The following is a 14,908-nucleotide window of genomic DNA, read 5'->3' on the forward strand; positions in this document are numbered from 1 at the left end:
GTTGGGGGAAGGATTTTAATAATCCCCAGTAGGATGCTGACAATGTAAAGAAAAAAATGTGCAAATAAAAGGAGGGCGAGAAGGGGGTGTATTGAGCTGTGGACGGCGGCTGCCTCTGGTGCTCTGTTGCTATTGGTCCACACTCTTAGCCACTTTTCCTACGGTGCACGGGCATTATTTTTCTCATGGGGGGAAACAATGCCAACAACAATAATTACACCTAATGCAAAAAAACAGCCAAATTCAAAGCTGAGCCAAGAGCGTGCAGCTTCTTGCCCAGGCCAAGCCGTCCACAGAGGTGCAAGCTGTTTAGGTTTATGCATTTATCACATGAACGTGGGGTCAGGGTGAGTGTCTCTGAGACCCCGGCCCAGGGGAGGCACACTCAGGACACAGCCCCATCGGAAAGGGCAAGGGAGGAAGAGCAGGGGCCCTAGTGGCACACTCATGGCCCAGCAGCCGCCCGAGGTTTGGGGACCAGGACTTACCCTGTGATCCACCAGAAGGTGATCCTGGAAAGGAAGGAGGCGCTGGATTCTGGGCAAGGATTCTAGTGGAAAGAAAGCACAGGGTGGGGAGCAAAGGGGAAATGAATGGTTAAACTTCTCATCTACGCCAGCTCTAGGCAGGGAGCAGCCAGCTGACTGCTCTTCCTCCCAGTGGACCAGCGGCCACTCTCACGCCACTGATTTTCACCCTGAAAGGGCTTCCCTCCTGAGCACCAGTGGCCTGGAAAGAAACACCTGGCAGCTCCTCCAGTTTTACCCGGTAACTGTTTCCTGAGTGTCTGCTATGTGTAAAAACGGTACAATGCGTCCCATACCTGCCTTATCTTATATCCCCACAGCAACCCAACAAACACGGCCCTACTGTTGTCCCTGCTTTAGTTCATTCATTTGTCCATTCAACAAATATTTATTGAGCATCTACAATGTGCCAGGCACTCAACGATGTACTAGCATGATCTCATATCCTCACAGAACCGTAAGTGTGGTACTACTAGTATTCCTATTTCTTTCATTCATTCATTCACTCACTCAACAAATATTTTCTGAGCACCTACTATGTGCCTGCCACCTGTACACAAATCTGGACAAACAGACATAACCCTAAACCAGGGCAATAACACCACCTGCTAACACTCTCTGCTAGCTAGCTCTGTTTTAAATGTTTTACACAAATTAACTCATTTAATCTTCATAACCACACTATGAAGTAGGTAAAAGCATCATCCTCATTTTGTAGTTAAAGAAACGGAGGCGCAGAGAGATGAAAAGACTTGCCCGGGGTGCCAACAGCTAGAAGCAGCGGAGATAGAATGTGAGCCCCAAACAGTCAGGGTCCGGAGAGAGACATTAATCAAACGATCACGTGAACAAGTACAAAACCGCAACTGTGACAAGGATCATACCCCGAAGGCAAGTCAATATTACCAGTGAGATCACTGGTATCTCACTGGGCTGATCTAGTTGACAGAGGTCACGAAAGGCGCCCCTGAGGAAGATGGTCAAGCTGGGGAAGGAACTCTACCATTTTTGTAACTTTTTGCGAGTCAAGTTATTTCAAAATAAAATGTTATTAAAATTTTTTAATTCCTTATCTTTCAGAGATACATATTGAAATGTTTACATGCGATGCAGGGTAAATAGTCCATGGCGGTCATTATACCATGCTGTCCACATTTGTACACATTTGAAAGTTTCCATCATGAAAATCTTCCCCAGTCAGTCAAACAAGAAGCCTGGGCTGAGAACCACCAGGTTTCACTCTGGGGGCCATGAGGCGTGGGGAGGTTCCGGTCCTACCAGCCCGGGAATCATCTGGGGAGCTTTGTAAACACAGGTGCTGAGAGTCCCAGCCCAGACCAACTAGATCACTCTCTCTGGGGCTGGGGCCCTGGCATCAGTATGTCTTTAATCAGATGCAGCTGGCACACAGACCTACATTCTAAACAAACCTAAAGCCAGATGGCCCTGGGTTCAAATCCCAGCTATGCCATTTTCTAGCTGAATGACTTTGGGCAAGTCCTTTCACCCCAAAGTCTCAGTTTTCGCATCTGGGAATTGGAAGCGGTCAGTCCCACTGCTCAGCCTACCTCATGGGACTGCAAGGAGGGACAAGTGGAATGAGGTCCATGGGACCTCATTTTTCCAACCTAAGGCCGCAGCATTATTCCTGGAGCAGGTGGTGGTATTTGCTTTGTAGGCTGGCTTTTCTTCCGGAAGTGGGTGGGTTGTCACGGAACCGCAAATACACTTCAACTACAGCCCAGTTCCCTAAGGTGCTGGCAGAGAAGGGGATGGGGGCGGGATACAGCTGGCAATGACTCATTTATTTCTTAAGCAAATAATGAGGGAGGATCTGCTTATATGCCAGGAGGTGGCTAAATACATCCAAGACTGAGCTACGCAGGAGAGACAGTGAGGTCCCGGCCCCGTACTGCCTCTCGCCTCGGAAGAGAGGGACAGTAAGCAAACCAAGATGCAAATAAATATACAACTATACACGGTGAGAGCTGTGACAACAACAACAAAACAGGGTCCCGGCGGGGGTGGGAGCCAGGCTGGGGGGCGTCCATGGGTGAAGCAACATGAAGCAAGGTGGTTAGAGGGAGGTTTGAATCCCAGCCCTGCCACTTACTAACTGAGGGGCCTGGGCCAAGTTACTTGGTGATGATGAGATTAAATGAGATAAAACCTGTGAAGTACTTAGGCGACAGTTCCTGGTGCAGAGTAAAAGCTCAAGCAATGACATCAGCAGTATTAACATGAATACTAACGGTAAACACAGTAACAAGTCCGCCATTTCCTGCAGACCGTGACACACCAAGAACTGTACCAGATGCTTCACATCAGGGCTGGCAAAGTCAGGCCCACAGTCCGGCCACTTGCAAAATAGTTTTATTTGGACACGGCGATGCCCATTCATTTCCGTACTGTCCACATCTGCTTTTGAGCTACAGTGGCAGAGCTGAGTACTTGCGACCGAGACCATGTGCTCTACGAAGACTAAAATATCTACTATCTGCCTCTTTACAGAAAAAGTTGGCTGCCCCCTGCTTACATCAGACCTCACGACACCAAAGATGGCGATTCTTAAGGGGAGGAACTAGAACTCAAACGCGGGCCTTCTGCCTCCAAATCCAGCCTTCTTTCAGTCTTGGCATCAACACAGAGTCAGCCCTGCACAAAGAAGCCCAGCCAAGGGGGCGAGTGGGGGCTGAAGTGCAGCTGGTCCTGGGCCTGGGGGCGGCAGGACTGCATTGGCTGAAAGGACGCAGGGCCTTTCTCAAACTCATCCACCCAGAGCGGGCCAGATGCCTTTTTCTAACCTGCACAGAGGCCCGGTGCAAACTGTCAGGGTGTCAGGCTTATACACACAGGGGCCTCACAAATCCTGGCATTGTTTCAAAATCAGGCAAGCCCAGCTGTGGGTCAAGAACAAAGCAACCTAGACTTATCATGATCATTTTGTAAATGTATAGAAATGGCAGATCACTATGCCTACAGCATTGTAGGCCAATTATACTTCGATTAAAAAAAAAAAAAGGGACATGTAAACACAGAATTCAAACAGGTCTGCAGTGAACAATATTTACAATTGTTATAATGATGCAAACACTAATTACTGGTGTAATTTAAAGTATGATAAAATTGGGGGGAGAGGATGAGGAAGGAGAGGTGGAGTTATTCAATCTTCATCTCAACATTTATAAAGTTAAAAACTGCTCTTTTGGGCATTCCCTGGAGGTCCAGTGGTTAGGACTCCACACTTTCACTGCTGAGGGCCAGGGTTCAATCCCTGGTCGGGGAACTGAGATCTCAAAAGCCACGCAGCACAACCAAAAAAAAAAAAAAAAAAAAAACTGCTTTTTTCTTTTCCTTTTATTCGAGAAAACAGATGTTATTAACTAAACCAACTGTGGTAATCGTTTCACAATATATGTAAATGAAACCATCAATGCTGTTATACCTTAAACTTAATCAGTGATGTATGTCGATTATTTCTCAATAAAACTGAAGGAAAAGAACAAAGCAACCTGTCAGCTACATAACTGAAGGTGAATTCATTCCCTTTGTACCCAATTGTACCCAAATGGAGTCCTACCCCTAAGACCATAAGAAATGACGGCCCAGCGGGGAGAGACTAATCCTCACTCTGGCTAGTAAAAATCCCAGCCCCTGCGAGAAAATGCACCCTCCAGATGCAGTAAGGCTGGATCAGCAACGTGAACACTTCAGCTTCTACTGTGCACAATCCAGGAGCCTCCTTAAGCTCGGCTCCCCACCGCTCCTCCCTCCTCTGGACCCAGATCCAGATGTTCAGATAATCAGAAGTCACATTGGGCAGACACCGGCTCCTGTCACCAGCACAGATAAAAAATTACATCAGTTTGGGAGCTGGTTTCTGGAAGTCCCTATCTGACATGAGAGGCCTCATGTGATAACAGACAATTAGAGTTCCGAAGTAGTCAAGAACTGATAATTAAAGAAAGAAGGAAAGGGACTTCCCTGGTGGCACAGGGGTTAAGAATCCACCTGCCAATGCAGGGGACACGGGTTCGAGCCCGGGTCTAAGAAGATCCCACATGCTGTGGAGCAACTAAGCCCACACGTCACAACTGCTAAGCCTGTGCTCTAGAGCCCTCGAGCCACAACTACTGAGCCCACGTGCCGCAACTACTGAAGCCCGCGCGCCTTAGAGCCCGTGCTCCACAACAGGCGAAGCCACTGCAATCAGAAGCCCGCTACGAAGAGTAGCCTCAGCTCGCCGCAACTAGAGAGAGCCCATGCACAGCAATGAAGACTCAATGCAGCCAAAAATAAATTAATAAAATAAGAAAGAAGGAAAAAAAAAAAAAAGGAGGCCGCTGGACAAGGATCCAGGCAGCGTTCCATTCAACCAAAACCAAGCAGAACTTCTCGAGGTGGAAAAGACAGGGCTGCTGGCTGGGGGCTTCCCGGCCTCTGAGACTGAAATGGAGTAACTCCTGTCCCAGGAGGAAGGAGGATTGTTAACTGATCCCCCATTTGGTTAGAAACAAGAATAATTCAGGGCTTCCCTGGTGGCGCAGTGGTTGAGAGTCCGCCTGCTGATGCAGGGGACACGGGTTCGTGCCCCGGTCCAGGAAGATCCCACATGCCGCGGAGCGGCTGGGCCCATGAGCCATGGCCGCTGAGCCTGCGCGTCCGGAGCCTGTGCTCTGCAACGGGAGAGGCCACAACAGTGAGAGGCCCGTGTACCGGGGGAAAAAAAAAAAAAAAAAAAAGAAACAAGAATAATTCAGACAGGCCCTGGCTGAAGGCGGAGGAAGAGGAGCAGGGAGGTTCATGCAGAGAGCTGCATTCTTTGGCATCTCTACCTGGTGCAGGTAATTTGGCCTGAAACTATGAGGTTTAAACTAATTTGGTACACAGCCCCCCAGGCACTGGTTCTCTGAGAACTGGTCACCCGTGACCACAAGGCACTCTGAGGACCTTTGTCTGGGCCCTCAGCATTCTGGCCTTTCTGTCAGAAACTCTCTGGGTCCTCACCCACCTTTTCTGGTTTTGATTCTACTTTTAGTTCAGTTTTCTGCCAGTTACTCCAGCAGTAAGGGACGCGTAAGCAGCACTGTAGCTCAGACCAGGGGTTCTGAAACCTGGCCCCATCACCAGCATCCACGGTGCCTGGCAGTTTGTTAAAAACAGAAAGGCTTAGGCCCCACCCAAACCGACTGACTCAGAAGCTCTGGGGGTGGGACCCAGCAATGATCTGTGTTTTAACAAGCCCTCCAGGTGATGCTGATGCAGGCTCTGATGTGAAGGGCTCACCTGGTGGAAGGGCTCCCAGTCCAGCCCTGTCAACTCAGGCGACACTACACCACCCTGAACCTCGGTGTCCTCATCTATAAAATGGGGGGAGACTCACAGTTCCGCCTCAAAGTTGGGTTGCCGTGAGGATTAAATAAGTTAATTTTATTTATTAACACAAGGCTGCTATCGTTATTATTGGCTGGAACCACCTAAACGTCGGACAATAAGAAATCCGTTGGTACAGCATGTTACACTAGTGTCCTTTGTTGGCCCTGCCGCTTCTCAGCTGTGTAAAGCTCCTCCGGGCGCAGGACCACAACTTCTTCTACTGCAGCACACACGATGTGTGCTTTGCCCATGAACTTGTCCGATTTCTCTTCCTGGTTTTTGATGCTCTGCTACACACAGGGTCACTGTTCAGGCCAGCCTTCCTCTCAACCTGCCTGGACTCTGGCAATGGCTTTCCTAAAGTGTCCCCAGCCTCATGCATCCTCCTTTCAGCAAGAGACCCAACCAAGCAGAAGTCCACACAGTACCCAAACACCCACAAGTTCCATCGTACCGCTGGACCTCTGGACATGCTGCTTCCACCACCAGGAGCACCTTCCCATCCACCCTCCAAGCCTTCAACCTTACGGGAGGGGATGGAGGCATCCCCTCATTCGGATGCTGGCTCTGGCCCCCCAGGCTGAGTGCAGGACTGCTCCTTGGGCACCCGCAGCCCCCAGCACTCCCCTGTCTTGGAACCCCACTGTCCATCCCACAGCAGCAGCTTATTTGCCCGCCGCCTCCTCCATCTTTCCTAAGGGGCGGTCAATGTTGGTTCGTTTCTAGGTGCTCCGAGCCCAGCGGAGCCCCCGGCACAACGCCGAATCACTAAATGGCCGAAAGCAATTAATTTTTTTAATTCCGAAAGGAATTAAAAATGGAGTTTTCGATGCTCTCATTAAAGGTCTAGGCCCAGCAGTTGCCTCTGGGCTGCAAAGGGTAGAGACTGACCATGAAGGGGCAGGAGGTCCGAGACTTTCTGGGGTCCTGGGAATGTTCTGTATCTCAATAGGGGTTTGAGTTACTCATTTGTCAGAACTCATCAAATGGTAACTTAAGATTCAGGAATGTCACTATGTAAATTTACTTAAAAAAAAAAAAAAAACGAACCATAAAGAGATATTGAGCTCTGGCTAATGATTTGCACAGTGAAGTGTGTGAATGAAGGATACTGATGTATTTCAAGGTCACTTTTAAATACCAAAAATCTTAGCCGGCTGGCTGACTAGATAGATCTGTGATAAAGCAAATTTAGCAAAATGTTAACTTGTAAAATACAGTTGGTGGGTAGATGGGGAGTACTCGCTGTATCTTTCAACTTTTCTGTAGATTTGAAATGTTCACAGTAAAATACGAACAGGATTAAAAATACCTCTTACACCAAATGAGCTGAGCAATTTTTAAGAATTTGCTAAACCAGTGCTTTCCAACCATGAACCACCCAGGGATCTTGTGAAAATGAGACCCTGACTCAACAGGACTTGGCAGGCCTGAAACTCTGCATTTCTAATGAGCACCTGAGGGATGCTGATGCTGCCGGTCTGAGGACCCCACTTTGAGAACTGAGGGTCTACTATCTGCCACATTTGCCCCTGATGCCCCCAACTGCCAACGGCAACCCCGTCCCTGCATCCTAAGCGGTAGCCTCAGGGCCAGCAAGATCAAAGCACTAGAGGCTGGGGACAGGTGACAGCCTCAGAAAGCCTGCGAGGCCCACTCAGCCAGGCCCCACCTGATGCACAGAGGGGAGCAGCCCTGCCAGGAAGCAGGGCCAGGACACAGCTCTGAGTCACACATCAGGCACGGGGCCAGCTGGGGAGGACGACAGCTCGGTGACTCAGCAGGGGGAGAAGGTCAGCACTGCCGGCCCCCAGGCTGGCCCCGCCTGACCCTGGGCTTGGCTGACTGCTCTGAGGACAGGTGACATGGGACTGCTGCTCTGCGGGTGGGACAGCGACAGGGACTGGACTCACCCCATCTTCCGGCTCCACTGTGATGTGAGCCCTGAGGGTGACGGGGAGACAGCAGAGGTGACACCTAGCAGCGTCCTCCTCCCCAGGTCACAGGCCTCAGCTCCGGGGCAGGGAGGCGGGTGCGGCCAGCATCAAATCGAGCCTCAACCCATTTTCAAGAACAGGACACTGAGGTCTTGAAAGGAGGAGCGACTTGCCCAGAGTCAGATCCAGAAGTCACATAACCTGATTCCCAGCCTTCATCTCGACTGTAGTCACACAGTCTGCTGACCTGCTTAAAGGGACGATAGCTTCCTGGGGGCATGCAGTAGATGGTACTTTCCAAAGTTGGCCAGGAATCACCTGCCATCTCACATGCTCTTCTTACAATGAGACCTGGCCGCTCCCCCATCTAGAGGTGGGGGCCTGTGTGCGCCCACCCCTTGCACCCAGAAGACCTTCGTGGTTCCCTCAATCAGAAGAGGGTGGCAGGAGTGACTCTATGTGACTCTGGGACTAGGTCCTAAAAGGTGACACAGCTTCCACCTCATGCGTGCTCACTCTTAGAGACCAGCCGTCACGCTGTGAGGAAGCCCAGGCAGCTCGGGGAGACCAGGTGGGGCTGTCAACCCTGGCTGAGGCTCCAGCCAGAGGCCAACGCGCTAACCACCCGACACGTGAGCAAGGACCCTGAGTGAAAACCACCCAGCTGAGCCCAGCCAACGCCCGGGCCTGTGAAACATAACAAAGTACTGTTGCTGTTTTATGCCACTAAATTCAGGGTGGTTTGTTACAGAGTAACAGATAAGCGTAGCAGGGCATGGACCACACTTTTTCACATACTGCTGTGTCCCCAGAACGAAGCGCAGTATAAAAACGGTGCTTAATAAATATCTATTGGAAGAATAAATGGGACGCAGGTGAAATTAAAGCCCAGGGTCTGCCTGACTCCAAAATGAGGCTCTCCTTCCATTACCATGTTGCCTCCACCATCAGATTCAGGCTGTAAGTCAAGACAACCTCTTTGAGCCTTGAGTCCCACAAGAGAAAAGGAACAGCTGGGAGAAGAGTCGGGGTACCCGGGCAGAGAAGGCCCCACACCCCAGAACTGCAGAAAGCACAATGGGAGGAGGAAGGCAGCTCTTTGAGACACCCCGAGGCACACACACCCAGGAGAGAAGAGACAGGAATTCTATCCAGATCCCAGAGGGGACCAGAAATCAGAAATTCCCCATAAAGCATCAGGGACCGTCCAGTGGGAGAGGCTGCTTCTCAGGCCCCACAGGGAGCCTGAAGAGTCAGGAGATCCCCACGTGGGCCTGTCCGCCTCCCCTGGGCTCGGTTTACCCCCAGAGCACCCCAGGGTCTGCAGTCACTCGGGGGGGTATGACTTGTTCAGTGCGATCCCCTTCTCCACAGAACAGCCTGACACCTAATGTTTCTGATGGGGACACTCCACTGTCACACACCCACACCCGTGCACACAAACACCTATGAACAGCAGACGTGAGGGCCGGAGACATCTTAGCTCCTCCTCTGTGCCAGCCGGGGGCTGGATCCCCTGGGTGCTCACGCATGGCTGCTGCCCTTGTGAACTTTATACACATGCAAAACACACTCACATGAACACACAAAAACACACACATGCACACACTCATACACATCTACATGCAAGACATGTAAACATATGTGCATGCACGTACACACACCACACACACACACACCCCTATGTGCACAAACACACATATATACACACATTCACAGACACACATACACACTTGTCTAACTTCTCCAACCCAGCTCCTCCCAGAGCAGGGAGATGAGAAAATGGGGCCTCTCTGAACACACTCTAGGGCACGGGTTTCTGAAACTTACACTGGGAGCATCCGTCACCTCCTCCAGGCTGATGCCCCACAGATCCTTTCATCACCCACAAAAGCAGCCTCAGCCTTTTGCTGAGGTTCAGGCCAAACCCAGCAGAACCACAGCTGAAAACTGCTCCCACTGCAATTTCATCCGTTAGCAGCTGACTAACCATGAACAAAGCATCAAATGAACGCTCCAAAGGCTTCCCATCCCTCTCAAAATAAAATCCAAACAGCCCCCCCGGCCCATAGGTGACTGTCGCGGCTCTCAGAGGCCATCCCTCAGCCCCCTCCTGCCTCTCGCTTCTCCAGCCACACTAGCCTTTCCTGCTGTTCCGGCGACATTCACGGCAGCTCTGCCCCAGGGCCTTTGCACTTGCCACCCCTCTGCCTGGAACCTCTTTCCCTGGGTATCTGCTTGCCTGGCTCCCTCACTCCTTCAGGTCTCTGCTCCAATGAGGTTTCCTGGAGGCAGGGGGGAGGCAGGCTTCCCTGATGGCTTTTATCAAAACCACACACGACCCCAAACCATCATCTCTACCTCCTTTCCCCACTATTCTTCCCAGCCTTTACCACCACCTGACTGATAGGATATATACTTGGCTCCTGGGTTACTGTTTGTGCCCCTGCCCATGAAAACATAAACCTCAAGTGGCAATAACTCTGCTTTATTCACTGCTACAGCCCTGTGTCCAGATTGAGGCCTGGCACTCAGCACTAGACAGAAGGAGGGAGGAAAGAAAGGGGAGGAATGAGGAAGGCAAAGAGGATGGACGGAGGCAGAGAGGGAGAAAGAAGACAGGCAAGGGTGATAAATAACCGTGTTCACTTTCCTGCTACCAGCAGAAGGGCGGCCATCCCCACCCGGCCCACTCAGATCCTTCTACACAAGCAGGATTTCCCTCAAGCGGACGGAAGAGACCCAGGGTCTCAAACTCAAACCCCCCCATGGGCCAGGCACGTACACAGGTGACGGAAGCAAGACTGTCTAATGAAGCAGGGAGTGGTGAGGACTGTGGAAGGAAACCAGGGCAATGCTCCTCAAATCTGGCCAACCGCTGCCATGTGGGATAACAGCCCTACTGCTGCCAGAACTTCTCATTTTTCTAGAAAATCTGGACAGTTTGAACTTATATGAAATTTCCTGATTTTTAAAAGTTCACTCACACTGTCTAAAACCACTACGCCAACCAAATGAGACAACGGGCTGGAAAACACAGCAGTTAACAACTGTGAATCAGATTCCCTCCTTAAATCCCCCGAGCCACGTCTACGGCTCAGTTTTTCCAACGGTAAAGTGGAGAGGATAATGTTACGTATCGCCAGGTGTTCAGGGAAGACAGAAGGAGCTCCTAGATGGACGATACTGGCTCAAATCAACGTTAGCTGGCACTGTGCATTCTCTCTTGCATACGCACATGCACACACACGTGTCTGTGCTCATCTGTGATCACACTTACGGGATCGTGGATGGTTTCGGAGAACAGGGGTGAGCGGTCTGAGAAGCAGGACAACACAAGCTGGATCAGCACGAGGGAGAAGTAAATGTAGAAAGTGACATCGCGAAAGACGTCGACTTGGGCATCCTGAATGAGAGGGAGGGAAGGAGGAAGAAAACATCACTTTCTGGAAGCAACCTGTGGAGGCTGGGGGAGCAGACAGCAGGAGGCCCACTCTCTCAGCCTGCAGGCCTGACGGCAAGCTTTCCCACCCTGACCCTACCCCCTGCAAGATAACAGAAGACAAGCAGTTACGTCACAGCCTGGTCCACACTGCCTGGTCCAGGCAGCCGACACGGCGGAGGAGCCCCAGGCTTGGGAGTAGCACAGACCTACCTTCAAGGCCTGACTCTGCTCATTCTGGCCATGGGACTTAACCTCTCTGTGCGTCAGTTTCCCCATCTACAGACAGACCAGTGGTTCTCAAGTGGGCGTGACTTTGCCTCCGGGGGAACATCTGGTAGTGTCTAGAGACACTTCTGTTCAGGAGTGGGAGGCTACTGGCACTGCCCCGCACATCCGACAAGCACAGGACAGTCCCACAAAACAAAGATGTCTTGGGCCCCAAATGTCAATGAGTGCTGAAGCTGAGAGACCCTGTCAGGGTAATTGTGAGAAGTCAGTAAGATTATTCACGGAAACGACTCAGTCCCCGGCCTGGCACTTTGTAAACACCAACTCAATAAATGTCAGCTGCCTGCAATGTACACTGCAGGTGCTCAACAAACATTCAGTTACTCTTCCTTCCTTTGCCTGATGCCAGTTCCTGATTAGCCCGAAGGTGACAGGGAACCACGTGACAGTCTGAAAGAGCACGCTCTTCTGAATCCCTAGGAGCAGCGGATGGCAGCCAACGAGAGCCACTTCCCAGCCAGAGCAGCACCAAGGCAAAGTGGGGACGAGTCTAGGGTCCCCAAGCCACCACCCTGCAAACATTGCTCCCTGCTCTGCTCTGTTCCAGACAATAGACACTGAGCGCCAACCTGCCTGGCTGTTACCGCTGACAGAGGTTCAGAGGGTGGCGTGCATCTGCCCGTAGCTCCTGCCCGAGAGCTACACAGACACATGGGGCCCTGAGGAAAGAAGGTTCTAGAACAAAGGTTGCACAGGCGAGGGAAATCCTCAGGAAAGAAGCTGGGCCCGTGCAGTAGCCATCCCCTGGTTCCCATGGAAACGCATGGTCTCCACAAAAGCCAGAAGGAACAAGCATCTTCCAGGAGATGCTGACGGAAGACGCAAAATGAGGCCACCACTTACCTCTTTTAAGGCAGTCATGATTTTGGATCTCAGGATGGCCAGGGCACACAGTAGGGCTATAAGCCAGAAAGTGAGCATGATTCCTGAGGACTGAACTCCCCTCCTTCTCTCGATCTGAATTAAAAAGGTAGCAAGCAGCTGGAAGAGAAAAGCATACAACAGGAGTCGTCAGGAGAAGGCCAGGCTCCCAAGGCTCCCACAGTCCAGAGTCTGGCAGATGCAAGGCCTGGAGGAGGGCTGCTGTCGGGCGTGGGAAGCACTGGGAACAGCCTGGGAAGGACCTGGCTCCAGTCCCAGCTCTGCTCTCGCCTTGCTGGGTGACCCTGGACAAGTCACCGAACCTCTCTGAGACTCTGCTGCCTTGTCTGCAAAATGCGGATGACAACAGTATCCAACTCAAGAGCTGTGGGAATCTAACAGACCAGGTACAGACCCAGGACAGGATGGAAAAGTCAGGGGAAAGCTCAGTTTACGACAGAGATCGGCACACTTTTTCTTAAACAACTGGAGAGTAAATATTTTAGGCTTTGTGGGCCATGGAGTTTCTTTCACAACTACTCAAGTCTGCACTGCAGTGTGAAAGCAGCCTTACACGATACATGAAAGAGTGGACACGGCTGTGTGCCAATAAAACTTTATTTACAAAAACAGGTGGCAGGCCGACCCTCGATTTAGATCAGGAAATCCAGCCCTGATACTGACTGGTTCTTGTGCCTTGGGCATCAGTGGTTAACTGCTCCCCTTTATTGAGCTTCTCTTATCTCCGCCACACAGGAGGCATTCACACGCACCGACTCGGTGCAGCCTGTTTTCAACTGTCTTCAACCCCAGTTTGCAGATCAGGAAACTTACTTAACCTGCTACTGTCACACGCCTGTCTTCAGGAAACTTCATTAGAACAACCGTGGTGGGAGGATTGGGATTTTATTTCATTCCTGATACCCGGAGCTATGACTTCCATTTTACACGTGACTTAGAGATCAGGAAGAGAAAATAAACAATGAAACTGTGTTTCCTTGAAAGAAGGAAATGCCACGGCCATTCCCCAGACAGGCGGCCCTCTGAAGGCAGACCCCAACGCCAGTCACAGTCACGAACCTGACTCCCGTGGAGCTACGGGCACCCAGGGCACCTCCCCTCATCCCCCAGCTGCTTGAGCCAGAGACACGTCTGTCTGTCCTCATCTGTCCTCCTCGGCGCCCCATCTCCCTCACTCCCTGCATCTATCCATCAGCAACTCACACTGGCTCTGCCACCAAGGCCCACCCTCAGCTTACCTGCTGCTCACCCTGGTCTCAGCCTCCATCCCCTAATGCCAGAGGACCCCCTACTGGCCTCCCAGCTTCCACTCCTGCACCACAATCCATTCTCCACTTGGAGGCCACGGTCAGCTCTTAAGTATGCACAGCCTGGCATGCCCTTGCTCAGAACCTTTGCCTTTAGGACTGGGGGGTTTTAACCTGGGGTCCAAGGACAGGCTCTGGATAGAACCCAGGGGTCCATGAACTTAGATGGGAAACAATTACAGTTTCACTTTCCCTTATTAGCACCACCAATGACACGTGAAAGCAACACACCACAATGGCATCAGCAGTGCCTGGGGCTCTGTCATCCTATCTGAAAATAGACAGCTGAAGGCACTTCCCTGGCGGTCCAGTGGTTAAGACTCCGTGCTTCCACTGCAGGGGCATGGGTTCGATCCCCAGTTGGGGAACTAAGATTCTACATGCTGCACGGCGGCAGACAAAAAAAAAAAAAAGGTACCTGAAGATGTCTCTGACTATCACGTATGGTCAATTGCTATTTGGAAATTAAGGAGGCATCAGTCACAGCTGCTGGTAGGTCTTGATTTGAAATGTATTCATAAAGAAGCACATATATTTTTATTTTGCGTTTTAATCTTTTCATAACTGTGATTAAAGATAACTGGTTTCCCAGCCCAAATGTACTGCACCCGAAGAACGGATAAACAGTGCGTGCGGAATCCATACAATCAAACACGCTGAGTGACTTTAAAAAAAAAAAAAGATCTTTGGAACCGCAGGGCCTGAGACGTCAGACTCAAACTGCTCCAGCCTTCATGGTTCCATTCACATGACATTCTGGAAAAGGCAAAGCGACAGGGGCAGAAAACACAGCAGCAGTAGGCGGGCGGGGGGCAGGGTAAAGAGGTGGAGAGAAGGGCTGGGGCGGCACCAGGGAACTTTTGGGGGTGATGGAGCTGTTCCGTATCTTGATTGTGGACATGGTACTCACCTGACAATATTTGTTTATCAAAACTCATGAATTGCTCAAGGAAAAAAGTGAATTTTACCCTATGTAAATTAAACCTCAAGTAAAAATATAAATGTACATCACAAAATCTTCACATGTATACATATGTGTGTGTGATTGGTTTCCTTTGTAAGCCTACGTGTTCTGTGATTATTCTGAGGAGACCAGATTGGCAAAGAAGAAAGGGGTCCATGGCACAAAAAAGGTTTAGAACCCAC

At 50.8% G+C, this 14,908-nt stretch overlaps 1 protein-coding gene across 3 annotated transcripts in view; it reads right to left on the minus strand.

Moving 5' to 3' along the window:
- ABCC1 (ATP binding cassette subfamily C member 1 (ABCC1 blood group)) overlaps positions 1 to 14,908 on the minus strand; it is a 130,290-nt gene that overhangs the window by 74,002 nt on the left and 41,380 nt on the right. For 2 of the 3 annotated variants that reach the window (XM_033841094.2, XM_033841092.2), the window contains exons 4-6: positions 12,417 to 12,554; positions 11,121 to 11,246; positions 489 to 550 (exon numbers count right to left, since the gene is read on the minus strand). In XM_033841094.2, coding sequence (XP_033696985.1) covers positions 489 to 550; positions 11,121 to 11,246; positions 12,417 to 12,554 — 326 coding nt within the window. Of the gene's footprint in view, positions 1 to 488; positions 551 to 11,120; positions 11,247 to 11,495; positions 11,687 to 12,416; positions 12,555 to 14,908 lie in introns of those variants that run through there. The other variant, XM_033841093.2, reaches the window with a different exon arrangement.

The sequence above is a fragment of the Tursiops truncatus genome, chromosome 15 (genome assembly GCF_011762595.2).
Source record: "Tursiops truncatus isolate mTurTru1 chromosome 15, mTurTru1.mat.Y, whole genome shotgun sequence".
In the NCBI taxonomy this organism is placed as follows: Eukaryota; Metazoa; Chordata; class Mammalia; order Artiodactyla; family Delphinidae; genus Tursiops; species Tursiops truncatus.